The sequence below is a fragment of the Cinclus cinclus genome, chromosome 4 (genome assembly GCF_963662255.1).
Source record: "Cinclus cinclus chromosome 4, bCinCin1.1, whole genome shotgun sequence".
Classification (NCBI taxonomy): Eukaryota; Metazoa; Chordata; class Aves; order Passeriformes; family Cinclidae; genus Cinclus; species Cinclus cinclus.
The window spans coordinates 14,849,029-14,876,930 of NC_085049.1; the positions used below are offsets into that span (position 1 = coordinate 14,849,029).

At 40.6% G+C, this 27,902-nt stretch overlaps 2 protein-coding genes across 2 annotated transcripts; both read right to left on the reverse strand.

Annotated features, from left to right (window-relative positions):
• Positions 1–1,447: 1,447 nt before the first annotated feature.
• SUV39H2 (SUV39H2 histone lysine methyltransferase) lies at positions 1,448–13,431 on the reverse strand. The gene is made up of 6 exons (XM_062491671.1): positions 13,383–13,431; positions 12,262–12,407; positions 10,630–11,301; positions 8,579–8,725; positions 7,305–7,434; positions 1,448–5,945 (listed from the first exon to the last, which is right to left on the reverse strand). The coding sequence occupies exons 1-6, from the start codon at positions 13,399–13,401 to the stop codon at positions 5,836–5,838; spliced, it is 1,224 nt and encodes a 407-aa protein (XP_062347655.1). The 5' UTR covers positions 13,402–13,431; the 3' UTR covers positions 1,448–5,835.
• Positions 13,432–14,110: 679 nt separating this feature from the next.
• HSPA14 (heat shock protein family A (Hsp70) member 14) lies at positions 14,111–26,371 on the reverse strand. The gene is made up of 14 exons (XM_062490846.1): positions 26,315–26,371; positions 26,131–26,211; positions 25,908–25,990; positions 24,828–24,876; positions 23,929–24,022; positions 23,716–23,806; positions 22,505–22,609; positions 21,770–21,931; positions 21,208–21,363; positions 19,854–19,956; positions 17,860–18,072; positions 17,287–17,460; positions 16,366–16,436; positions 14,111–15,102 (listed from the first exon to the last, which is right to left on the reverse strand). The coding sequence occupies exons 1-14, from the start codon at positions 26,369–26,371 to the stop codon at positions 15,024–15,026; spliced, it is 1,518 nt and encodes a 505-aa protein (XP_062346830.1). The 3' UTR covers positions 14,111–15,023.
• Positions 26,372–27,902: the final 1,531 nt, after the last annotated feature.

Consider the following 27,902-nt stretch of genomic DNA (forward strand, 5'->3'; position numbering starts at 1 on the left):
TTTCAGGAGGGACAGTAAAAACCTTCTACCTCCCAAGGTTCAATTCTCCAGCACTTTAAGTACACAAAAAATGGACCAGACAAAACTAAGGGTAGGACACTAAATGAAATTTAGTGTTTATCATGAGGTCTAAGAGTTTGCCTTTGTAATGTGACCTCAGGTTTTAATAAAATGTGGGGAGGAGCACCTAAGAATGACCATATAAACAAGGCAGTTGAAATTTGGCTTTAATCATTATTACTGTTGTTTATCATTATTATAACTATAATTTAATCAGTACTCACTGCAGCTATTTTTAAAAATAACTGCAGAACAGATTAGAGAATTACTGAGGTTGTGAGGGGGTTTTAATTTGTTTTAAATCAAATTGTTCATTTCAAAACGTCTCTCTTTACACTGAGCTTTAACTCCTGAGTTAGGTACTGCAGACTGCTTTACCTCCAACTCATTGCAACCAACGTGTCATCACTTCATCAGTGTCCTGTTTTTTCTGAATTGTTCTTCAGAAATACTTAAAATCCTGTGGTTCCCAAGTTACCAGCCCTCTCCTGCTCTGGCAGGCAACAGCCACAGAAGGTAACCTGTTATCTCAGACAGGCTCTTGTACTACAAAACTTCACCTCCTCTGCAGCATTCTGTAGACTTCACTGTTTTAAATCAAGACAATATATTCTCCATGCATGTATGCCATCATAACTCTCTGCCAAAATTTTTAGCTTCTAACATAGAAATGTAATTCAAGTTTTTCCTGTACTGGAGTGCCTATGAAATATGCAAACCGCAGAAATCTAAAAATCCCTGAGGTTTTCCATCTATGGTCTTTAAGTCCCAAAGAATTAAACACACTTTAGCACAACCTTTCTCCCCTCTGAGTGTGCCTTCAGTTGTTATGCTGTGTTTACTGACACGTGAATGTTCAACCAATCAGCATTCTAGCCCAGGGAACAGAGGGAGGAGGGACAAAGCATTGCCATAATCTATATTCAAGATCCATGTATTTCTCTACTGTTACCTTTCCTGCTGTTTGTGGGATTTGTAAACCTAATTGCCAAAGGTGATCTACTAACTTTGGGGGGTTTTTAGCAAGCCTGAGTGGAACTGCTGTTGGAACTACCTCTGTGAATAAAATCAGACAAATCAGAACCTCTTCTGTTGGCTCATTTCAGATCTGAAAACCATACGTGTAAGTCCGGGGCTGCCTTTAACATGATGCTTAAATATACAAGAATCCAGTCTGTTCAGGCAAGTGTAAATTTATACCAGTTCTCACCAGCTCTAAACTGAAAACACATCATGTCCTTATGCTCCTTCTGCTGGAGTCCTTACAGTCCTAGAAAATTTGGGCACAGGCCAGGAATTAAGAGGTTGCAGTCTTAAAGCAAATTCTATTGCAAATTCTATTTGGCAGGCTAATTTTTTTTTAAAAATGACAACAACGAAAGAAAAACTAAATTTAATTTATTTTATCAAAAAACTATAGGAAGATAGCAATACTAGAGAGGACACAGTATGAAAAGAAAATGTTCCTGAGCTTACAAACTGCATATTCTAATACAGTTTCTAAAACATACATTAAAAATAACCAAAAGACTGACTTAACTTGGAGATTAAATAAACAGACAATAGCTTTTTTACAGGCGATCTTGCAGCTTTAGTTTTGATACCCAGAAGTAAAAATAAAACCAATAAAAAAAGATGAGCTGGAGGACAGGTCACCAGCCCCCAAGAAGTGCATACACACTACTGAACTGGTGACCATGATGATGCCAACAGACCACAAAGCAAAACAAAGGCAGGAGCTGGGCTGGTTTAGCGTCCCTAAGAAATTGAAAACAACTTTTCTTTTTTTTAAAATCCATTTCCAGTTTAGCAGAAAATCGCCAAACTCATACAAACAGTAAAAGGAGTTTTAAAAGTGACACAGTGTCTCAATTAAGCTCATTCACTGACTGTAATCCAAATACACTGAGAATATGTAAATATAAAATACTGTTCAAGGCTCTTATGTTGGAAACTGGATCCATTGGTTTCCTTCAAATAAATACAAAATACTGCTACCTCTCAGAACATAAATTAATGGTTCTTTATTTAGGGCAGAAGATAACACACAGATCCTTAACGAACAGCAGCATTATTCCAGTGCTGGTGATAATATTCTCTACCTCTGGAAAAGGCAGACACTGCACTCCAGTACAACTGCCACAACTGTTACCTTCTAAAATGCATTTATTTGCAATATTTAAATCAAACTGGTCATGGGGAGGGACAGAGCCTGGGGCGTGCCCTGTGCCCCCGGCACCGGCGGGGCTGGAGTAAGGAATCCTCTCTTGCCGCAGCCGCTCCTCCTGCAGGGACAGCACAGGCTGCACACTGCAGCCGATTAAAGAGCTGGAGACTGCAGATTCCATCCGCGTGGAATGCACTGCTCATTTGAGCTACATGCAAGAGAAAGCACTAATGACTCCAAATGATGCAAGATCATCTAGAGTTTGCTGACATTCAAGCTCCACATTCCACTTTAAATTTAAAAAAACAAAACAGAAATATAGCATGATAAAAACAGACAACATTCAGCATTTATCAACTGTGTAGATACAGGAGGGCCTGATCACATTAAATACTTTTAAATCTAAGCAAACTTTCTCCTATTCATTAAACAATATAAAATCTCTATTTCAACATGTATCTCTGTATTGTAGATTACAAAACTCACATAATATTTCCAGTGGCCCATGCTCTTCACTGAAAGTTTAAAACTGATTTTGGCTAGTAACATATAAAATGTCATTTGCTACCAAAGAGCCAGATCTTCAGTACAAATGCAACTGTGCTTCTTAAGGAACAACCTTGAAATGGTCTTTTTGAAGTGCTAGTAATTAACATGGAATTTAAGGCATTTTCTAACAAATTAAGTAAACAGTTACATGCTGGGTATTTGACTTCATTCACCTGAGCCAACAGCTGTGCACCTTATAAAGGTAACTAGCTGACCTATGATACATAGCCAGCATCCAGCTATGGAGCATCCATTTATGGAGCAACATTATTCTGCCTGACCCTGTCAACATTTACATGACTGACAAGCAATATGCAAGTTTTACAAGCTCTGAATCCATGAGAAAAAAACATGTGGATCATCCCTAGAGCATGGACCTTGGCTGTAACTCCACTTAGCACCCACCTCAACTGCTCTTCAGTGGTTCTGAAGTCAAGCAAAACTTAGCATATGTTATGAATAGATTGAGACAACTTTAAGATGATCAGGAAAAAAGAAAAAAAAAGATGACTCAAACAGCTGAAGATCAGCACATTTCTCAGCCTTTACATTCAAGAACATCTTACAAATGTCTACAGCAAATGGGTATACTCACCCCTAGACTCACTTCACTGAAGTTAACATTTTTGCAACCAGAAAATACAGGCCTAGGATCTTAGAAATCTGTCACTAGGTAAAAAAGACACAGTATGTAAAAATTTAATCAAAACCAGTTGTGAATACACATCAATCCCAGGGTGCTTTTGCACCTAGCAGATAACAGAGCATATCTCCACAATGCATTGGCTTTGTTAGACAATGGGCTGCTCTCCCTAACCTTTTGCTATCTATTTCCAAACTGTAGCCAGCAACTCGTTTTGGCCACAACTGCCAAATTTCTGCAATGAAATCAAACAGCAAATGTTACTTCTGACAATTCCACATTTACAAATGCTCTGTGAAGCTGCAGTCCTCCTATAGAATCCTAACTAAAAATCAGAGCATAACAACTGAAAATATTCTACATAACTTCAGCTAAGAAATTCAAGTTTTACACTTGGGATCTTTTTTAATACCAATTACAGAATCAATTAGGCTGGAAAAGGCTTTTGAGATCATCAAGTCCAACCTATGACTGAACACCACCTTGTCAACCAGACCATGGCCCTGAGTGCCACATCCATGCTTTTTTTAAACACCTTCAGGATGCTCCTCTCTGAGCAGCCCATTCCAGTGTCCAATCACCCCTTCTGTGAAAAAATATCTCCTAACGTCCAACCCAACCAGCCTGAGGCTATGTCTCCTCATCCTGTTGCTGGTTCCCTGGGAGACTAACCCTCACCTGGCTACACCCTCCTGTCAGGGAGTTGTAGAGAATAAAGTCAGTCCTGAGCCTCCTTTTCTTCAGGTAAATGATGGAGTGGCTTGGTGAGCTCATCTGCCAGCTCCCTCATCACCACAGGATGGATCCCATCTGGTCCCATGGACTCATGACCATCTAAGTGACTCAGCAGGTCTCTAAATGCTTCCTCCTGGATTACAGGGGAACTATTCTACTCCCCATGCCCGTCTACCAGCTCAGGAGGCCATTTGTCCTGAGGACAGAACAACTGACTTAATGTTGAAAACTGAGGCAAAGGAGGTGTTGAGCACCTCAGCCTTCTCCTCATCTTTGGTAACCATATTCCCCCACCATGTCCAATAAAGAATGGAGTTTTTTCTTTGGCCACCCTTTTGTTATTAATGTATTTCAAAAACATTTTTTACTATCCTTTAAAGAAGTGGCCAGGTTAAGTTTCAATTGAGACTTGGCCTGTCTAATTTTCTTTCTGCAATTACTTCCCTTGCATGGGGTTCCATGGACATGTTACAATTTGCACTCCTGTGAACCTTTATTTACACACTGGCTCTCCTTAATCCCTCATCCTGGTGCCGTAACTGTTATTGCTAAGATCTTCAAGTTTTTATTTATATAACAGAAAAGCAAAAGAACTGTCAACTAAGATTTAGAATTCAAATCAAATGCCTCCTGACTTCTCAAGGTGTAGAAAACATGTAGCAACATGTAGCATCACTTCATCCCGCTGGAATCAGCTTCTGAAGGCCTATGGCTGAAAGCTCACACTCGAATGCCTGTGACAATGAATGTGGGGCAGCAGTGCCCCGGCAGGCAGGAAGGCCAACCCTGTCCTGGGGAGCATCAGACACAGCAGCAGCAGCCATGCAAGGGAGGGGACTGTCCTGCTCTGCTATGCCCTGAAGTGGCTTCATCTCAAGTGCTGGGGGCAGTTTTGGGCATCACAATGTAAAAGACATTGAACCATTAGAAAGCATCCAAAGGAGGCCACAAGCATAGTGAAGAGTCTCAAGGGAAACCTTATGAGGAGCAGCTGAGATCACTTGGTCTGTTCAGCCTGCAGAAGATGAGACTGAGGGGAGATCTCAATGAGCTCTTCAACATCCTCATAAGGGGAAGCAGAGGGGCAGGAACCAATCTGTTCACTCTGGTGACCAGTGACAGGACTCGAGGAAACAGCCTGAAGCTGAGTCACAGGAGGTTTAGGTTGGTTATTAGGAAAAGTGAGTGGCTGGGCACCACCAGAGGGTGGTTGGGCACTGAACAGGTTCCCCAGGGCAGTGGTCACAGCCTGGAAGAGTTCCAGAAGTGTTTGGACAATGCTCTCAGGCACAGGGTGTGATTCCTGGGGATGTCCTGTGCAGGACTAAGAGTTGGACATGATGACCCTTGAGGGTCCCTTCCAAACCAGCTTATTCTAAGATTCTAGGAATATTCAAAACAAGGTAAGTTTTAGACTTTTCTTTGAATACATTTTACAACTTCCTAAACAACTGCTCTAGAAAAATGAATTTCTAATCCCCCCTTATCAGTTTTGGATTGGCTTGAAACACTACAGTGTCTTTCTTTGGCCAATGCCATTTCAATTACAAACACAATACCTTGTTTTCACCATCCTTATTTACATTAGATGTAAGAATATTTGAATACATATGTGAAAGAAGAGTCTTCTTAAAACGCATTACAAAAAGAACAAACTATTTGTGACTTTGGATACCCGAACTCAGTTGAGATATCCTCTGCAACACATGGCTCCACATTTACATACAGTTCTGATCCTCTTTTTGGATGGGCTAAGACCTTCAGCAGAGTCTGAAGTCAGATCTATTGAACCTGCAACAGATGAATATAAGTAAGGAAGTTCTGAAAAGACACACTTTTCAGGTCATGCCCAGTATTCAAACAGCTTCGAAAGGCCTTCTATAAGAGCTGTGTGTGAAGCTGTATTCAGATTCTACAGACACCCTTGTTACAGCTATTTGTGCAATACCTAGCATACACATTGGAATCCAAAAGTCAGACTCGAGCTTTGTACCCCCCAGGTATCCACATGGATCAGCTGAAAGTACAGCTGGCCTTCAACGTCAGTGTCACAAACAGAGAAAAAGAGGAGTTTTAAGATTCAAGATCAATTTGCCAGCCCAGCTGGCAATGAAACACCACACAGACACTCGCTTCCACCCTAATGGAGTAGGGAGGAGAACCAAAATTAAAACTTGTAGGTTGAGATAAGAACAGTTTTATAATTGAAACAGTAAACTACTGTTGTAATAATGATGATATTCTGATTATGCTGATGATGACGATTATTATTAGTAGTAATAGTAGTAGTAAAAGAAAAAAACAAACACAAGTGATGCTAGTACAATTGCTTACCTATAGCTCATTGATGCCTAGAGGCCATCCCTGGATTCTGATCATCCCCTTCTGGATATCTCCCCAATTTCTATACTGGATAAGACATTCTCTGGCATGGAATATCCCTTTGACCAGTTCATCTGTCTATGCTCCATCCCAGTTTTTTTTTTTTTTTTTTTACATTTTTTTTGAGTACCTCCTCACTGGTAAAGCATGCGACACAAAAAAGTTCTCGACTTAAGAAAAACACCACTTAGCAACCAAAACATCAGTGAGTGATCAACATTATTCTCACACTGAATCTAAAACACAGCACTGTAACAGCTGTGGAGAAGAAATTAACAGTATCACAGCTGTTCCGAAGGAACTACAGCCACAGCTGAGGCTCCAGACACCAGAACTCAAAGACAAACCTATGGTGCCTCATGCTGCTGAGTTGTTACAACTGCCTTAGTATCTATCTTAGTAACTATCACTAGCAGACTACCTAGAAAGTAGTTTATCTGAAATGCCAATTCAAATAAAGGAAAGTTTTATTTATGGGCAGCCTGAACATTCCTTTGGGCATTCCTGGTAAAAAGCTTCAAAATCATTTACTTCACCAGACAATCCAGCCACAATCCCTGGTGTGCTAGGAGCACTGAGGGAGGCATGCACTAGAGATGCAGGCAAAAGCTTCTGGGTGTGCTCTTCTCTGCACTACATGTTATGAGCAATGACTATTCTGAAAGCCAGAGCTGTGCCTGAGCTGAAATGCTACACCATCGTTCAGGCTGCAGTAAAACCCACCAGCAACCTACAACTCCCACATGAACCACGTTAAAATGTGCAGACCTTTCATCTGATAGTCAAAGGTTAGCTCTTCTCCAGCCTTGATGGTTCGGGTAGAGAACAGCGCTATTCGAGGAAGACGCAAATCGAGGTTATCAATAAACACGTTGAAGACTTGAAGATTTGGATCACACTGTAAACAAAAATTAATGCAGTTTCTGTTTAGAAAATTAACATTTAATTTCATTGAAGTGTTTAAGTAAACCAAGGTTTCAGCAAATAAAGAATGGGTTCTTGTCTCAGTGACAGAAGTCTGCAATTAAGTTATCTTCTGAAATCAAAAAATTTAAATAATGTTCCAGAAGAACATTATTCGTAGCTCAGATTCAAGTTCTTCCAGGAAGGCAGCCTTTGCACAATGTGCAGACTACACTAATATGCAACAACCTATACAAGAAATGGCACCTTCAAGGGTGACAAAAATGATGACCAAATAATTAGAGCTACATTCAGAGGCTACTACGTACCAACAAAAGCATAAAAGGAATTAAAGGCGAAAGAAAACTAAAATCTAGTTTTAAAATCAAGCCCCACAAACTCACTACTCTGTCCTGATGCGTAAAAATTGCTTCCAGGCCAGAGATAACATCTTTATACTATGCATGAATTTCTACTGTAAACTGCAAACCTGCTTGGCTTCTGAATTCCCTGCCATGGTCTGGGTGCCAGGAGGAGGGGGAAGGTCACTAAGATGGAACTAGAAATCACTTCCTCATTTTCTCTGGATTAAGTGTCAGAAGTTAGTAGTCCCTGAGACTGTTAAACTCTGAATGCTTTTTTGCTCTTTAACAGTGAAATATATCACACATTAAAGAATCATAAGTGAAGTTACATTTAGCTTTACCCTGAAGACTGAGAAATTGACTGAGTAACGTTCCATCCTGCCCACCTACCAAGTAACATATCAATTCCTGTCATCTCTGACTACGGCTAATTTTATCAAGGACCTGTCACATGTTAGGTATTTCATGTACTCAAAAAACACACCCAAACCAACCCTATTTCAATTTAGTTGATTCAGTGAAAACTCTAGTCCTTATAGAATGTCCACTTCAGGCAGCATCTCTCCCCTAGATTTTTGTAGGCAGTCTCAATCCATGTAAGGCCAAGCATTCTGTTCTATTTATTACATCATCTGATTAACTGGACTGTGCTGGCATGAAGGAAACTACTCCAGAAAAACTGTGACTACAGTAAGGAAATGTTTACAGTAGAAGACATTTCTAGCACAATTAGGATAATTCTTCAAATTCTTAGCATACAAAACAAGGTCTTACACTGTGGTTCACAAAGTGGGACACATTTCCATATCGAGCTGCATCTACTGTAAATTCATCTGAGTCATAGTCCAAATCAAACAAGTATGTATTTCCCTGGTTGTCATAGAGCTGGCCTCGCCTCTCTGCTTCCTCACTTGTAATCACCTAAATAAAGAAAAAAAAAAAGGAAACAAAGAAACCTGCATCATATTATTAACTATTACTAAATCAAAACAAAAATCACAATCAAGTTAGAAAAATACTTAGTAAAAAATACCACAATAAGTTTTTGATGTTGAAATAGCATTCCATCTAATGGATTAAGAATACACAGAAGTACATACAACTGAACTCATTATTTTTGATTGAGGCTTCTCTGGATGCAATTTGTCTACAACTGATGCACAGCACTACCTTGTCTCTGGGGAAAAAATACATATCAGCACCCTCTATTAATAGTTTTGATGATGACAATACAATCAGCTGTTTTTACCTGAAGTTTCTATATACACACTTTTTCCACTACTCAGCCTCATTTACTTCACATAAAACCAAGATTCAACCTTTTCCCTTTGCACAGATGATCAACAGGTATCAATCTTGAAAACCCAGCCACATTTACAACCCGATATTCATTTCTTCTCTTCCCAGAAGCATATCTTCCTGCTATTTTTGACTGCAATGAAAGATCCTGTTCATGGCAGCTCAGACAGACATCACTTCACAAAGCTCAACCTATTCAATCAGGCAAGTGCGTCACTGCCGACAGAGGAAACAGCTTAAACAACTTCATCTGTAGCCTGTCACATTAAACACGTTCTGTTGTGCAGATTCAGCAAAGAAATCATAATTTGGCAGCAAGACAGATACAAAATGTGATGGGATTGGACAACAAATCCCTCTAAAATCTGACAGCCGAGATTTGAGAACTCACCAGTAGATACTAAATGGTGAAATGGTAAATACACTCTTTCCTTTAAGCAATGAAATTACATAATCACCTTTCTGCATTAACCGAGATATTTGGAATGTCTGACCTTTCGTACATTTAAAGGAAATGGATGAACATGAGAAGTTAGAAGCTTTGAGGCAAGGAAGCATGGAGGAAATCTATTTAAGACCATAAACACTGTACAAAAGAACAGAAGGAAATACTTTGAGTCAACATAGTAGCAAGGCAGATTTGATGTAGAAACGCAACTGCAACAGAGAGGCTGCCAGGAACTGCTGGTGAGAGGAGCCCTGGAACAGAGCAGAGGCTGAACCAGGTAAACACAGGGCAATACAAAATCTCAAGAGTAACTCAATGTCTGTATTTCATAACATAAAATTTCTCTTTGAAACAGTATGAGACTGATTAAACAGATAACATCAGTACTACGGGTCTGATTCTTGCTGTTAATCAGAAGTAATAAATATGCTTGGAAATACGACTCTAGAAATTCAAACAAAACAGAAAAGGGACTGAAAGACTACATGGAGTTTCTAACAGCTGTGCTTTGAGAATGGGAAAAAGTGGATAAAAAAAGATGAGCAGGGAAGAATGAAGAATATGATTCCCATGAAAAATTAAGAACATACCTTTAGAAATACTAATAGGGCATCACGCATCTAAAATAATTCTTTAGTGCCATATGAGACCAGTACTCTCTTTACTTTTGACCTTTTACAACTGCTCTGGAATGAAGGAATGTTGTTGGCAACTTCATTTTGCTGTTGACTTGAATGTCCCTTTATCTCTCAACTCAAAACCAGACTGATCCATTATATAGTAGAATCACAGAATATCCTGAGTTGGAAGAGTCCCACAAGGATCCCTGAGTCCTACCCCTGCCCAGGACACCCCCAGGAATCACACCCTGTGCCTGAGAGTATTGTCCAAACACTCCATGAACTCTATCAGGCTTGTTGCTGTGACCACCTCCCTGGAGAGCCTGTTCCAAGTGTCTGACCACCCTTTGGGTGAAGCAGTCCAGAAGTGTTAAAATGGAGAGAAAACTCATTAAGATTTTATCTAACATTTCCTCGATTGTATGTAACCCACCCGTATGAGATAAATACATACCTACCTCTCCAACATACTCCATCACAAAACTGTTGGTTTTAATTTTCTGGAGGGTTTTTACTCCCCAGCCACGGCCGTTGTTGGTTCTGAAGATGCAGAGGGAATATGGGGTCCCTTTCTGTACAATCCTATTCGGGCAGTCAGGCCCACACCTACAATATGAATTGCACTCATAGATGGGCAAGCCAGGCTGGATTTTCAATTTCTTACGTTTATTGTAAGCCAAAATAAACCCAGCCTCCTTTGGGCAGCACTTCTCAGCAGGGCAGTCAGCACATTCACAGCCAGTTGTTATTCCATTGAGCACATTTATTCCTGGGGCAGGTTTATACTCATTGATGTAGTAGAAGTCTAAAGGAGGGCCTTCAAGATCCACGGTGTTTTCCACCAGAATCATCGCTCTGTGATTCTTTTTCCTGTTCAGTTCTTCTTTCCACCTCTGCAAAGCTATTCTTTGTTTAGCCTTCTTTACAATATAATCTGCAATTGCAGGTTTCAAAGTTTTAACATGGTTTCTCCCTTTCATTGCTTTGCCTTCTCTCCTCCGAGACAAGTATTCATTCTTATCTCTAAGAAAGTTCTGAATAAGCAGAGGGCAGTTCAGATGTTTCCGAGGTTCCCAAGTATTTGAAGATTCTGGCCATCCTTTCCATTTCACAAGATAGTATGCTTTGCCCTTGAAATACAGAAACAGATAAAGATTTAGCCACAGTTCATGTTGCTGAAATCCATCATCACAGAGCACACAGACAAACACAAGAGCTCTGGACTTAAGGATCAGCACACAGGGCAGAAGGCCTTGATGTCCCCATAAAAATTACAGCTGGGGAGAAAGAGAAAAAACAGGTTTTTCTGCTCGCAAATTAACTTATAGCACAACTTTGTATACTTTACAAATAATCTTTAGAGGAAAAGAAATTCAGAAGTTGGGATGAACTCTGATTGCTAACGGCATACCTGGAGGAGGAGGCTAGTTTGTCAAGGCAGGTGGTAAGTTATGCTAACTTGCTGTATGACTCGTATGCACAAGCAGAATGAAGTTGTATCACATACAGAACAAAAAAAAAATAAATCCAAAATTTAGCAAAAAAAAGTCTAAAACCCACTATTGGTCATATCAACCATCCTCCCAGAACAGCAATTAATTTAATACATGCAATATTGTATTTACTATGAAGCAGCATACATTTTGCACTTATTTAAAAAAGACAACTGTTACAAGGACAAATCCTGAGACTGAATTTCACAGGAATTCATTTGCAGTACATGGCCCTAATTCTTCATTAAACAAACTAAAAGAATCAAGAAAGAGATACACATGGCTGTCTGCAAATAAAGGAGAGGCATCATAATTCATACTGAGCGACCACTCTAAAGCATCAACATCAGATATGCAAAGGTGAAACATTTAATATTCTAACATGTCTGTAATTTCAGGAAAATATCTTCCTTCCACATACTGAAAGTAGCAGATTATGCCACTTTCTGTTTACAGTTCAAAGTTTAAAGTATACTTAATTTGATGCCAGCAAAAGCTTTGTCCTCACTGCCTGCTGCTTTGTATTATGAGCAAAACTTTGGCTTGCTTCCAAATTTCAGCTGAAAGAGTGATCAAATTGGTCTGTGTTTCTCTTACCTCTTCTACCTTGTAGTCACACAAATATTCCACCTCATAACTCTTTAGACTCCTGTTGGTGATTCCAATGGATTTACATGTGAGATTTTCCTTCCTACATAATTCCTGGAGGGTCTCAAGTGAAGCTAGACATGGCACATACCAGGCTACAATAAGAAAATTAGTAAAGAATCCTATTTAATGTCTCAGCTAAATAGAAATCATTATGCCTCATCCCAGAGTCCCCACATTACCATTTCTGACAGCAGTCCACAAATCTCTTGTACAACTGCAGCATCTCCAACTCAACCCTTCTCTAACAGGTCAAGTGAAACACGTTAATGATTCCCTCCCTGCACCTTTATTCTGTACAGTATGCACACTTAAAAAGAACAATAAATATTTTGGAGAGCAGAGACTTTCACAGGTGAAAGATACACTAAGCACTGAGCAATTTTTCTACAATTCCAGCACAGCATAACTGAACTACGGCAAGCAGGAAACCTCCATTCTTTAACAAGACCGCCAAATTTCTGTAGTCAAGCGCAACTGCGCACTTGCGATGCAACCATGGTGACCGGACGAGGAGATAGAGACCCACAGCCCTCGTCCAGAAGGATCGCGAGTGCCCCGTCAGCCAGGCGGATTTGGAGGGACGAGACACTCCCGGGAAAACACGGGGATCAAAGGGCTGGATGAAATCCAGAGCGGCGGCCGCGGGCTGCAGGGCCGTGCCCGCCTCCCCCCGGGCTCTCCCGCTCAGGCCCCGGCGCAGTTCACAGAGCTCGGGAGGGGGCGGCGGTGCCTTTCCCGTGGCCGCCCCGGGACCCAGCGCCTCTTCCCCGCGTCCCACCCCCGTTCCAGGTTTACCCCAGGCACCTCCCGCCCTCCTCCCACAGCTCCTCTGCGGCAGCGGGCAGGACCCCCGGCCCTTCCCTCCCCGCCGCGCCGGGGGTCTGTGGGCAGGGACGGTGGGAACGGTCCTGACAGAGCCGGGCGACACCGCCGAGAACGAGCGGAAGCCTCCCCGCCCGTCCTCCCCCCACGTCCGTCCCGGGCCCCCAGCGCCCGGAGCAGGGCAGGCAGAGCCCCGGGGGCAGCAGAGCCCCAGGCCGCGCCGTCCCCAGCCCGCTCCCCCTCACCTCCTCTCCAGCCCTCCATGTTGGGCGGGGGGGGCCGCGCTCGGGCCGCGCCGGCTCCGCCCCCCGCCGGAAGGGGGCGGAGCAGAGAGAGCGGCCTAGAGCGCGGGCGGCCCCGCCCCCCCTCCCCTTTCCCGCCTCTGCCGTGAGGGGGCCCCGGCGGGACGGACCCGGGGAAGCGGGAACGGGGCGGAGAACGCCTCGGAGATAAAGTCATTTCGCTTTTGTTCGTGTACAGCTCTGCAGTGCTTGGGAGAGGCGGGGAAAAGGCGAGGCAGTTTGTTTCCTAGGCCCCTGAGCTCTGCAGAACTGAAAAGAACCTCGCAGAAATAGTCCCGGCCCTTCTAGGAGAAAAAAAACAATTACACCACCCTGACACCTCACTCGCAGATGAGGTGTTCACTATTAATGTAGCTTTCACAGAATCACATAAGCGATTAGTTTAGAACAGGCCTCTGAGATGATCGAGTCCAAGCTATACCCAGAGGCCCCGGTCACCAGCCCATGGCCCCGAGTGCCACGTCCAGGCTGTCTCCAACACCTCCGGGGAGGGCGACTCCACCGCCGCCCTTGGGCAGCGCATTCCGATACCTAAATTAGCTTTAACGTGATGAAACTCCTCCCACTGTCCAACCCAAACCTCCCCTGTCACAGCTCAGGAGCCAGCAACCTCTCATCCTGTCACGCTCCTTTCTCCTGGGCAACCGCTGACGTGAAGGCTTCTTTCAAGCATTTGTTGAAAGAGGTTTTCACGGTTACTCCAAACTCCAGGTAATGGAATAAAACCCCCTTCAAACCCAGATAGGTTTCAAATACCAGACCGCTATCCCTTGCTCTATGTTCTCTAATTTTTGAGGGTCTTCTGTGACACTTTCAGTATTTTACAAGGTAACACACAGTTGTAAGCACTGAACTGTCATCCCTTCGCTTTAGGCTGAGACCCTCATATTCCATTAACCACGCTTGCCTGCTCCATCTTGTTATGGAAAAAAACTGCCAGCTTGTACCCAGACAAATGTATGACAATACAGATAAAAAGGGAGACTGCCAAGGATCTGCATAAAAAATGTATTTTTAATAACATATAAATAAGCACACTTAACTCTTACATTTCTCAGGTAATATCACAAAACCATTTTACAGAAAAAAAAATCTCCTGAAAAAAAAAAATACCTGCTAAAGAGGCCAGCACAAATGGGCTCCACCTTCACAGTTTTGGGCAATATCAAGACCACACAGGATTCCAGTATAATTACCAGAGAGTGGAGTCTCATTCTCTATGGTTCAAAGCCAAACTACTGAAGCCACAGATGCACTGGCTGAATGGGTACAAGACCTGATTAGTCAAGGAAAAAAAAAAAAAAAAAATCTTCCAATTATGTAATATGCTTGCTGCTGAACCACAGGCACAAGCATTTGGGCTTTGCATTTTGTAAATGAACTGCTGATAATTCAGCCATCTGCTATTCACATGTCTTGACTAATGTTTTGCACCACACTCTAAACAGACTTGGTGGCAAATTAACTTTAGTTTATTACAGTCCTCTAAGAATCATGAGAGACATTACAGAACATCACTGCTTTGGCAGAAAAGCCAGTAAGAAACAAAAATCAAGTTAGAAAAACGTTGCCTTCCAAAATGGACTATGATGCTACTTCAACAGTGATGATTTCACACTTTCCAGTATCTTGATCTGTGCAGGTAACGTGCAAGGACCCATCCCTAGGAAAAAAAGAGAGAGTTATGCATAGGATTATCTCAACACAACACTTACTATGTTACAGCATGTGCCAGAGAGGATAAACAACAGTCTTCACACAGATGAAAGGACAACAGATCAGTATCAAAATATCCAGGGACGAAGATGCGTCAACACAGATAAAATTGGTTTATGAAATTAAGATTATTTTAGTCAGTGTTTTTATATGCACTTCTTACCCTTAAAACATCCATCTTCTCTACATCTGCTGAAATATACCTAGGAACATATTTAAATACTGCAATTGAATTTATTTTGTGCAGGTTGGTAAATGGATAATGTGGTACTATTATTCAAAATAGTCCTTGTGAGAACTGAGTAACAGTAAATGGATTGATAAAGCGTGTCTTGTCATAGCACGAGAACATGACTTTTGAACTGTAAGTAGTCTTTAAATTTGAAGGATCCCCTTCAACAAGGAAAATCTTAATTGTCAAAATCCAAGAATTAAGAAGCAATACTGAGCCCTACTTCAGCTAGGCATACAGTCACACAAAATATTTAGGTACAAATAGATGTTCTATATTAAACTTCCTCTCCCTTTTCCCCCTAAATATTACTCAAACTTCCTTCCAAATAATGCTGTTTTTCTGCATGACAGAGTTGCACCTATAATCCCCAAATGTTTTCCTTATTAGTGTTGAGTATAAATCTCTGTGTGACAAACAACGCATTTTAGGTGAGGTCTGCTAACAGGCATTAATACACCTGATAGCTAACATAAGAAAATGAACTATTTTGAAACTTAAATAGCAAGTAGAAATTTCCTGTGGCACTTTTTCTTTGCTTAACAGCCCTGCCTCTGAAAGGAGAGAGCCACTGTAAATTCTACAATCTTTCATAACCAAAAAAGACAAAATCTCTTTCAGTTTTTTCCAAAAGTGTGGGAATTCAGCAAAACTACCCAACCCACTTGGAAGTCTGACTGTCTGAGATCCTGATTGCTCTCAAGCATGATTAAACTGATCAATGGTTCAGAAGTTGCTAAAAATAATCGACACATTAAGCTTGGTTTCTTTAGGAATCAAACAATGAAAGCACCAAAGCTACTGCAGAAAATCCCCATTTCTACAGAATTTACCCCTGCTATGACTGTACAGCCCTGTGACCAATGAAATGCTGGAATTTCTCAAAAAACATTAAATACTCCGTAACAGGAGCAAAGACTGCTTGTCAGAAGTGGGACACAGCAAGGTAAACAGAAGAACAACAAGTGTTTTGGGTACCTTTTCATAGTGAGAACAGCTAGTATATCATGTAAACCATCCTCCTTTTTATCTAAATCCTGGAGTACAATCTATTAAAAAAAAAAAAAAGTTTGATTACAATAGGTTCTTCAAGTCCTTGTGCAGCAGTTCAAGGGAAGTGACACAACAGCCAAGATGTGAAAAATTATGCATTTGAGCTATCTGCACTACTGTTTTTGTGGGTTGGTCCAGGATCTATCCCTGAGATAGCTGAAGTACCTATAGAATCAGTACTGCAATTATTAGGTAACATCCCTCCCCCATCCCCTTTAAAGATATTTGGGCAGAATTAAGGTGGAAAAACAATCTTCTTAAATATTCCATTGATTTCAGACACATCTGCCCCTTCCCTGATACTTTCCAAGGAAAGAACATGATAACTGATTCAAAAAAGCTGTGTTCTCTCTGTAGGTTGACTCCTAACCAACAGCTTTAAATCCTAACTTGAGAGAATAATTTCATTTTACCACTGTGATAAACTGAATTCATTGTTTAACACCAAGAGCTTGTCCAATTTAAGAAGATCAAAAACTAATCAACACATTAGCTATGCCATTTTCTTTATCAGTTTTATATTTAAAATGGTCAAGGATCTGTGCACAACTAGAATAACGGGTAAAGACCTCTCATCCCAGGTGATCTTATTACAGTAATGCCAAGTGTGAAACCCTGTCAGCCATTTAGGAATTCAAAAGGGAAACTTCAGTTTTTTTACAAAGTAGATCAATATTCTGCAACTCCAGAAGACTATTTAAGAGACCAATACCAAGGAGATGCATGCCACTGTAATTTTCTAACAAGTTTTGGTATTGGTAGAATTGGTTCCCATTTTATTTTCTAGGTCCAGATGATTTCCAGGTAGCTGCTGTTAGAAGTGCACAGGAGCGTGCACATACTCACCTGTGCAAATTTCTCTTCTTCATTCATGGGACTCTTCCCCAATGACTCATACAGCTCAAGGCACACAGAAGAAATATTTCCAGGAGCATGCAGGGTGTGCTGCCTTCGAGCTGGCAGTGGTGTCCCTGATGGAAATAACACTGTGAATTTGTCAGCCCCTGACTCGTCTACTCCCTTAAAAAAAGAAAAAAGAAAAAAAAATTAGTTCACGTTTTTCCTTAAGTGCTTCACTGAGCTGGAAGTGTTACCACAATGCTCCACAGGAAAAGAAATCCAAGCTTCATTCCCTCTGTCACATTTACCACCACAGCAAGTAAAAAACCCTGACATTCCTATAAATGAGAAGTCCAGCTATTACAACATAGGAAAGATACAATCTATTTCCCCTTAAAATCAGTTTTTCCTGTCAATTTTTTTGTCAATAAACCTAAGTTACCATGTACTGATGATCTATAGTAAATCTGTAGAAGTAATAATAAAACAGTGCTGTTTCTCTAACATCAACCACACATAATCAGTGCTATGTATTCACTGCAGCAGTAAAATTTTCTAATATTCCAAATTTAGCCTTACCTTAAGAAGAATATCTTTGGCAGAACACTCAATGAGTGCGTCTTCTTCTAACAAGGTATTCTCTTTCCCTAGCAGAATTCCTGCCTCTATGGCTGCACCAATGGGAATAACTTCATCTGGAGGAATCGAATTCAGTAATTCCACAGTTGGGAAAATATCTTTCATCAGCTGCTGTAGCTTTGGGATTCGGGCAGACCCACCACAAAGAACTACCTGGAAAACACATCATAATTATTTCAAATCTTTAGCCTGTGAAATAAAAAAAGACAGGTCAGACCCTGCAGTGCAGAAATACAAACTGCTGTAAGATGTTTTATCATCTGCAGTTCTTTAAATAAAAACTGATATAATCTTTGGTTGACTTCTGATGCTTTTGCTTTTGAAATTAAATATGAGGTCTTTGAAAAGTTTCTCTTATAGCAAGAATCCCCTAGATAAAGTAATACTTGGAAAATTGAAAAATTCAACATAAAAAGAACATCAGGTTGAAAGGAACTTCCAAAGGTGATCTAGTCCAACCTCCTGGCAAGAACAGGCAGAGTTACAACAGGCTGCTCAGGACCTTTCCTCCATAGATACATATTCCACAGACTCTGCAGGCCCTTAATTCAGCATCTGATTTTCCTCATACTACACATTCCTTTCTTGGCATCTAAAACTTCCCCATGTTGTAACTTGTGCTGCTTGCCACTCACCCTTCCATCATGTAGCTGTAGAATACAGATACATGTATCATGTAGCTGTAGAATACAGATACATGTATCATGTAGCTGTAGAATACAGATACATGTATCATGTAGCTGTAGAATACAGATACATGTATCATGTAGCTGTAGAATACAGATACATGTATCATGTAGCTGTAGAATACAGATACATGTATCATGTAGCTGTAGAATACAGATACATGTATCATGTAGCTGTAGAATACAGATACATGTATCATGTAGCTGTAGAATACAGATACATGTATCATGTAGCTGTAGAAAAGAGCATGTCAGGTATTATCCATAAGCCTTATTACAGTGACTTTGTTGAAATCAGCCAGCTCTGAAAACAGCTAACTCCCATTTTTCCTTATGTAATACAAAAACCTAATTTACAACTCTGAACTTGTTTATTTTTACATTTAAAGTGTGCCACTGTTCTCCATCCAAAGCATTAAAGCCTGAGAGCCTAAAAGGCCACCTAAAAACCATGGCCACCCAAAACCAAAAGCTGTTCTTTGAACAGTGGCCTGGGATACTTCATTATCCATCAGAGAAACTGAGAGGTGACACAGCAAACACTAATTAAGAGTCTGAAATAACATTGTCACTGAAAGCACCAGGCAGCTTTAGCTGCAGACCTTATGAGCCAATTCTGTCAGCAATGAATGCAGCACCATTTGCCAAGCACAGGTACAAAGAGGGTGAGATGAATTTCCTCTCTCACAACAACACAACAGAGACACGAATCAAACTATTGATGTCTGCTGCCTTGTTCACCATCTTTGGGATTAAAGCACTCTCTGGTTTGGCACCTCACATGGTTTTTAAGACAGCAAGAAGGAGCACAGGAATCAAGTGGACACTTAGTGATTTGTTCAACTTGAAGTCAAAACTTTGTTTTTCTTCAGGAGTGTCAGCAAACCCTGTCCAAAATTCAGTGAAGGCAGAACAAAGCCCACAGACTGAACTTAAAGAAGGTACTCCTCAGCTTGAATTTGGCAGAGTTACACAAAAGCACCAAATGGAGACAAATCCTCCCCACCTACTCAATATGCAGCAGCAAAAACACACAACTGAACGTGACTCTACCTTATATTTAACTTCAAATACCTGAAATGAAAGCAATTACAGCAGTTCTGAAGACCCTGAATCTATAGACTTTGTTGGATCCCAGTCAAAATTGCTTAAATATATAATGAAATAATTTCAGTCTGTGAGGAAAACAGGCCCCATAAGCATTGTTCTTGTGGAAACATTCTAGAAATAAATAATTTCTATTATTACCTTATTAATATCATCTGCTGTAAATCCAACTTGCTGCAAGACCTTTTTAATTACTTCTACACATTTACTAAAAAGTGAAGAACAGATAAGTTCAAACCTGGCCCTAAAACAGAAAAATAAAACATTCAAAAAGGATCATGTCGTCCATTAGAGACAAATACCTGAAATGGAAGAACAGTAATTTTTTAGAACATACTTTAGTTCTCCAGCTGGTACTAAGGGATTAAAAAAAATAATCTTTTCCCATTATTAATCTTCAAGTGATTTTGTTGCTGTGGAAGTATCTGTGCTACTAGTTCCAGCAACAACACCTACATGCACATTCATTCTACTTCAGTGTACTCTAGAGAAAAAAAACCAACAAAACAGTACTGTTGTCTTGATAATACCAGTATTGCTGTCCTGACGCATGCCAAAAACAAAAAAAAAAAAATTAAAAAAAATAATCCTGGAACTGCTTCATGATCTTTAAAAGAGATATAAGGACTCAATTTTTAGAGGCAAATCAAGCTGTGTCCTGATATCCTGATCTTCACACATGGGGTAGATTAAGCAAATTAAAACACAAATGTGTCCCTCTGCTTTTGTCTCTTTCAAGCCTGCAAACAAAGTTCTGCTTTGCACAAATACAACAAATCAAAGTCTGCAACGCTGATCCACAGGATTGGCATCCTGATCCAAAAGTGAGCTGACCTCAGTTATACAGTATTGCTTCTCACACTTTCAAACATGTTGTGCCTTATTTTAGCAGCTCCAACTGCTGAAGTTCTGAAATGGAAAAGTCTTTTTCATTTTGCTAAAGCTGCTGCTGCTGCCTGGAAGAGCAATCAAAGTGAGCTAAAAATCTCACTAAGAGATCATGCCAAGGGCAAAGGGACTGAGTAGAACACAGCAGTAGGAACAAAAAGACAGAAAATATCTTTCTACTCCAGCTCTCACTGAGAAGCAACATCAAGACTTGCAGGACTCCAACCATTCTGGATCGAATTTAGATGAAGAGTCCACAAGCCATCTTCTCTTTAATTAAAGTACAACAACAAAAACAACAAGGGGAAGGAAACAGCCACCTTGATTCATTATAGTATCTACTCTCCTCCCATCAACAACCAGACTCTGAAGATGGGGTCTCTCCTTGTGTCTTTTTGCACTTCATTTGCTAACCATCAGGGCAACACTCTTGGTGTGACTGCCCAGATCACTACAGATTACAGCATAACAGAATCATCAACATGAAACAGCAAATTTGCTTTCAATCTTACTTCTCTAAAATAAACACGTCAGAAATCAAAGCTTATTGAATGAACATCTATAATATTACCAAGAAAGATTTCAGTAGACTCAAGATCTGCCTTACCTGGACACATTGCAATCGAAATCCAATCCATCATACAATGAATCAACAAAACAGTTTGCACTTCCCAGGGTTGATAAAGAGTGCTTTGCAATATCAGCACTGTTCATTAACTTCATCATGGCTCTGGGATTTCCTCTAATATCATGTTTACAAGACCTGGATTTAAAAAAAAAAAAAAAAAAAAAAGATGATACCAGTTTAAAGAGGCAGGAATTTGACTGGTAACTCCTTCTGAAAAGAAAAAGCAGGTTAGAGCTCTTGAACTTCTTTTTGTCAACATTTCAGTATTAACTACAATACCACAACTGAAAGTTTGCACTGATCTCGACACAGAGTCCACAGCTGAGCCCTTATAGTTCATCACCAACTTCAGGCAATATCCACCCAAACCCAAGCATTTCCCAGCCTTCCTCTTCAGCCCCAAACAACTGACTGCTCCTTCAACACCATCTTTACTCAAACCATTTCACTCACAGAGAGTCTGCTGGATTGTTTTTTAAAGTAATCACCACATAATGAAGATCCTGTCCTAACAGCAACATGCTTGGAATTCAAATCTTACCTCTGAAACTCAGAAGCTAAGTGTTGTGCTAGAGCTTCTGTGAAGCAAACTCCACCAATGCTGTCATCTGTGTTCGTAGCAAGTACACGATATATTCCACTGTTTACTTCTATGACTGTGATAGAAAGTGATGTTCCACCCAGTTTATAAACCAGCACATTGCTGCCACATTAAAAAAAATTGAAATTAGTATAAATTTTGACGCACTGTCAAAAGATTATCACCATCAATTGAAGGTTTTAATCAGAGGAGAAGTATGTGAGAATAGTAAAGAAACACCAAACAAGAAGAAAAAAAAAGTTGAAACTGACAGCAGTCTTTTCTTTTTTGAAAGCAAATGATCTGTATATTCATAAATACAACCAGATGCACCTACTGAACCCAGGAGCTGTGTTCTAGTTTTTCCAGCCCATGCAAAATGATGTCATCTCCCACAATTAAAACCAGCTATGCCAAAATATGTATAAAAAGGAACGCATTTTTATTCAGGCCAACCAGCTTATTAAACAGAAAGTCTGAAACAGGGGACAAATCTTTAGAGATAATTCTCAAAATATAAAAGACCAAAACAAAGGGATTTAATACACTACAAAACTACAACTCCTAAATGCTTATTGTCTTGAGAGAAAAAAGGAAAACAAGCCTCATGCTAAGGCAACACAGCATTTCATCATTTAAGATTTCTCAGGATTTAAGTACAGCAGCTTAAAAAGAAGTAAAATATTAGGATTTTACCTTTTCCCAGTGGGTGAATCTTGGCCAATTCCATAAGCAAGGAGAGCTGCAGATGGTTCATGAATTAATCTCATAACATTGAACCCAGCAGCTGCAGCTGCTTCTCTGCAATGAGCCAGAACAGCATTTCATTTTAATGATCTCACTATAGTCACACACCATTAGCATTTTACCTGAACTACAGGTGCCACCTAATCAGACCTTGTTTATAGCATGATATGATATATTAACAAGACTGAGTGACTGGAAAAAAAAGTACCAAGAAGGTAAATTGCTACCGTGTTCTTCAAATAACTGGATGTGCTGTGTGCTCACTGTCAAAGAAAACACTGGTCTATCAGACTACCTAGCCCATAAAAACTGGCAAAATACCTCACAACTACACCCCACCCTAAATCAAACCTGGTAACTTACCTTCAGGCAAGGGATTAAAACTCCTAATTGATATATTAGTTCAACAGGTAACAAAATAATTACTGTTCCTCACTTGCAACATTTCACTTAAATGCTTTCTTGAAACTTCAGTACCTCTGGGAATATGGCACAACTTGTCTCCTTTAGTTTGAAGTTGTCATTTGAAGAATGTTTCATTACAGACACTGCATATCCCCCTCTTGCTCTTTTCTGACCAACTTTTAGGCGTGTTTCATTTATTTCTTTCATGACAGCTAAATGTAAGGGCTTCTACATATCAGAAAGTGGAAACAGATGCTGCCATTTATGCTCAGCTTTAACTATTAGAGGAACTGTTAGAGCAAAAGTGTTTCCAAAGAGAATTTCAGAGTAGAAAAATCAGTATGTATTCCATATCTGCACTCTGACAAAGCAGACCTCAAGAGACCATGTAGCACCACTCCGGGGAGTATGAAGGGTAGGGAGGGGAAATTATAGAGGAGGGTGAGAAACTACTTGCATTTCAAAGGGGTCACTGAAGATCCTGATGTGAAATGAAGTTCTATCCTTGATGAAAGCAAATTTTCGTCTCACTTCAGTGATTCAGAATTTTCTTTTGGTCACATCAGCAAATTCAATTAGAAGTTTTTCAACTCAGGATTTAATCTCTTGTTTTCGTATTTTCCCTATTTAAGTAGCATCCCAATATTGTGACCATCGGTCACAAGTTGAAGTCCAGCAGCAGAATTCCCACTGCTGATCTTCCAGCCCATCTGCTTTAGGCACATAAAATAACAGAAAAACCTCAATGCACTTACCCAAGGGCATTTTTCTGATTCTCTCCAAAATCAAATGGTACAGTGACAACAACATCATTCACATCTGAACCCAATGCAGACTGGGCAGTCTCTGTTTAGAAACACAGGTAGAGCATGGTAAGTGAAAGCAAAAAAGAAAAAAACATATGACACCTTAAAAATAAAAGGACAGCTTAAAAAGCTAAAACATGTAATAATTTAATTATTATATACCTTTCATTTTACTGAAAATTAGCTTTGCCACGTCTTCTGGGTTAATAAGTTTGTTATCTATTTCATACTGAAGTTTTCCATTCTTCTCAATTATCTGTAAGCAAAACCAAAATACCTTTGTTAGACAGTAATTTGGTTAATAACAAAAAGTAATATTTAATTTAGGTTCTGTTTAAAGTAAAAAGCACTAGACTGTGTAAACACTGGACTGTGTAAAACTCTCTGTATTAGTATTCTACTACAAGGGAGGATAAATGCTTCCAAGATGCTTATCAAAGATCACAAACAGACCCTTAGCAAATGACATTTAAGAACTTAAGGAGTCCAGACTTTCCCTTTCTATTAAGTTTTCCTGAATACAAAAGCAGTATTTAGAACAAAAGTACACTCCTGGTTATATTCCATAAGAAAAATCCCAGCTATTTTTAAAAATTACACCAAAATGAACAGTCAAAACCCACAAAAAGACTCACTCTTTGTTATGAAGGTATTTTCCTGGGTAATTTTTCTCTTGTTTTGCAAATTTTTCTAGCAACCAGGACAGTATCATGCAAATTAAATACTGAGATTAAATCAACTGGTTAAAGATGTTAATCACAAGGTGCTGCAACTTGAGCATCTTCTACTAGCTCTAAGGAAAAAAAAAACAACGCTATTATCTAAATATATTAGGATTCATTCCTTTGGAGAATGGCCAAGAGATAAAAAATTTTCTGTCGCAACTAACTATATTATACTGGCAGACCCCAGAACATGGTTATCTACTGGATAAAAACAGATACATTCTACATAACAGCAAAGGGACATCATATCAGAGCTGATCACCATAAAACACAGACATGGGTGTGGCCAGAACAACGACAAGAAAAGCATAAAATTATACAAATCATCATACTCACAGAGCATTTGCTTTCTGCAATATATTTCTTTGCTTGAGGGTCTCCAGCGCTGTCCATGAAAATTCAAAACAACAAAATAAATCACATGTTCAAGGTTAATTGCACAAATGCATCTTGCTGGTATTCCTTTTAACATCTCCAACACATCAAGCTATACTTTAAACAAAAATTCCTGTCTTCACTCTACAGATACATTTATAGAGTAGAAGAAAACCCAACAGTTCTGACTGGTGATATCTTTCATTCTCCTTTCCCAAAACTTATGATTGAAAAAATACCTACTACTTACAGAAAAGGAAAACCAAAACCACATTGGTTTAACCTGCTATCCCCTATGAATATTATAAAAGATTTCAGTGATTTTCACATTTGCATGTGAAAAGTGCTGAGAAATACACCAGAACAGGTAACAGCTTGTTAGCTCCTGTCAATGAAATAGCTGTAACACACAGCTAGATCACATCACTAAAAAGTTTTGTCACATCTGTGATGTTACCTACAACTCAAGAGGGTTTAGTCCTACTGGAATTGCCAGTGCAAATTATCACATGTCCACTAACAGGAATCACAACAGGAACTAATCAATAGTTTCACTGGCGCAATAAAAGCAACACAAAGTTTCACGCAAACAAAACCACAATGGATTTTATACACAGAAAAGCAAACGGGACAAGAAATCATAGCCAAGAAACTGAAGTATGTGTGAAAAGCATATATGCAACTTGTTACTATATTTCACAACTTGATTTTCACGGACAAGTTCAGACCTAATATACAATTTTTCTTCTCGACTTTTCTATTTTCAGAAGCTTTTCTTTGCTTCTGAAAAGAAGAAAGGAAGAAAATACATAGTACCAACCTCATAATACCAACCTGGTCTAGGGGAAGGTACTCCTAGAGGAGTTGGAAGGGAAGTGATCATTAAAATCACTTTCTTTCCCTTCCAAAGAAAACAGTTCAGTGACTCTATGGTAACAGAATGATTTTTTAAGAGATGCCTTTAGTATTAGTGCTGAGACGTTAAACCATCTTAAAATGGGAAAAAACTTCTCACTGTCCCTTTCACGCTCGTTCTCTCACCTTCGCCCAAGGATCTGCTTTACTTTCACTACAGTGTTCGAAATATTTCTTATCCTACTTTGCTTCGCAGCTAAACCAACAACCTGAATGAAAAATAAAGGAAAACACAAAAGGAAAAACTAAGTAGCCGACAGACTTCTCCTCCCCCTTCCCTTCCCTTCCCTTCCCTTCCCTTCCCTTCCCTTCCCTCTCCCCACGCCATCCTGCGGAGGGGCAGCCTCACCTCCTCGCTCTCCGAGAACGCCACGACCGCGGGAGTGACCCTGTCCCCGGCATCGTTGGCGACCACGTCGGCGCGGCCATCCTGGGAAGAGAGAGAGGCACAGCCGTGAGCTTGCGGGTGCTCCACCGCCGAGGGGGAGCTCCGAGCGGCAGAGCAGCCCCCCGAGCCCCCCCCCGGCCCTCACCTTGTACACGGCGGCGCAGGCACAGGTGGCGCCCAGGTGCACCCCGATGGCCGCCATCGCCCCTCCCGCCCCGACGTGCCTCGCGCGGGCCCGCTCCCAGCCAATCCCGCTCCGCGCTGCGCCGACGCCGGCGGAGCAGCCAATGAGAAAAAGCAGAGCGAGGGACGTCATCGCGCATAGCAACGGGGGCAGACTGTGCGAGCGAGACGCGCGGGTTTTGGCGGGAAGCGGCGCAGAGGCGGCTCCGTGAGGGGGCGGTTTAACCCGGGCGGCGGGAAAATAGGAGTTAAAGTGCGGGAATTAGAAAATAGAGAAATCAAAATAGGAAATCGAGAGTGAAGTGGAGAAAGCAGCACGTGTGGGTGTGGTTTATATCCGTGGCGCCTCTCGCGGTTTAATTGCTGGCAGTGAAGCGCGTGGAGGGAGACATCGTAAATCACAGAATCACGGAACATTTTCCAACATTTTCCATTAGGCTGAAAAAGATCTCAGAGACCATCGAGTCCAACCTATGACTGAACATGGCCCTGTTAACCAGACCATGGCACTGACTGCTGCACCCAGACTTTCCTTAAACATTTCCAGGGATGGTGACTCCACCACCTCCCTGGGCAGCCTGTTCCACTGTCTCATTATCCTTTCTGCAAGGGGATTCCTCCTAATGCCCAACCTTCCTATATTACAGAAATCTCTGTATCTAGTGCTGCAGGTTGAGCTGAAGTGCTGGCTTTCCATCATCTAACAAGGCATGACCAATGCCTGAAAACAAAGCTCAGCGTCCTGTAATGCTGCATTGCTGCTGGAGAAATTAATTCTCAATACCACAGGACAGGGTAATAAATGAGAAACAAAAAGTCTTGATATTCAGCAAAATTGAGATTATTTGATATAGACGGAGCGAGCAGCGCTGGGAGAACGTGAGGGGTCACCGCCCACTCCATCCTCCATCAAACCTTGGTTTGCAGCCTCTTCTTATGATATGGTCTCTCGTTGTAATCAATAATTTTTGTTTTTTTGCTGTCATAACTTTTCCGGGCAAGCAGTGGTGGTCGAATAAACATCCATAAAATCTTTGGGCGATAGTCTCATAGATACCCATCTAGTCTTGGTAGATACAAACTGGCAAAAGTTGGCAATTCTGGTCTTTGTAGATAGGAGGCATTGATCAGACAAAGGCAGGAAGTCTGATTTTGCAAAATCTATTGGACTATTGGAAAGTCTGGTTTTGCAAACTAGTAGCAGATACAACTTTTTTAGAAAACATAATATTCATAACAGGGGGTTTTAAAGCAGAATGATTTAATCATATATTTTCCTCTATCCTCTGTCCATGTTTCACTTCAGTCCTTAGTATTTTGGTTTATACAAACCCCAATACTTTTATGATTAACATAAATCTTTTATTAATTATCACACCAGGGAAGAAAAAAAGAATATCTCTAATCACTCCTGGGGAAATCAGTATCATTCACACAGAACTCCATCCTGACCAGAGCAGTGTTCCAACAGCTCCTCAGATTCCCTGAGGCCTCATAAAAGGAACTGCAAAGTTCACATTACAGGACAGGCCACCTCACATTTGCAACCT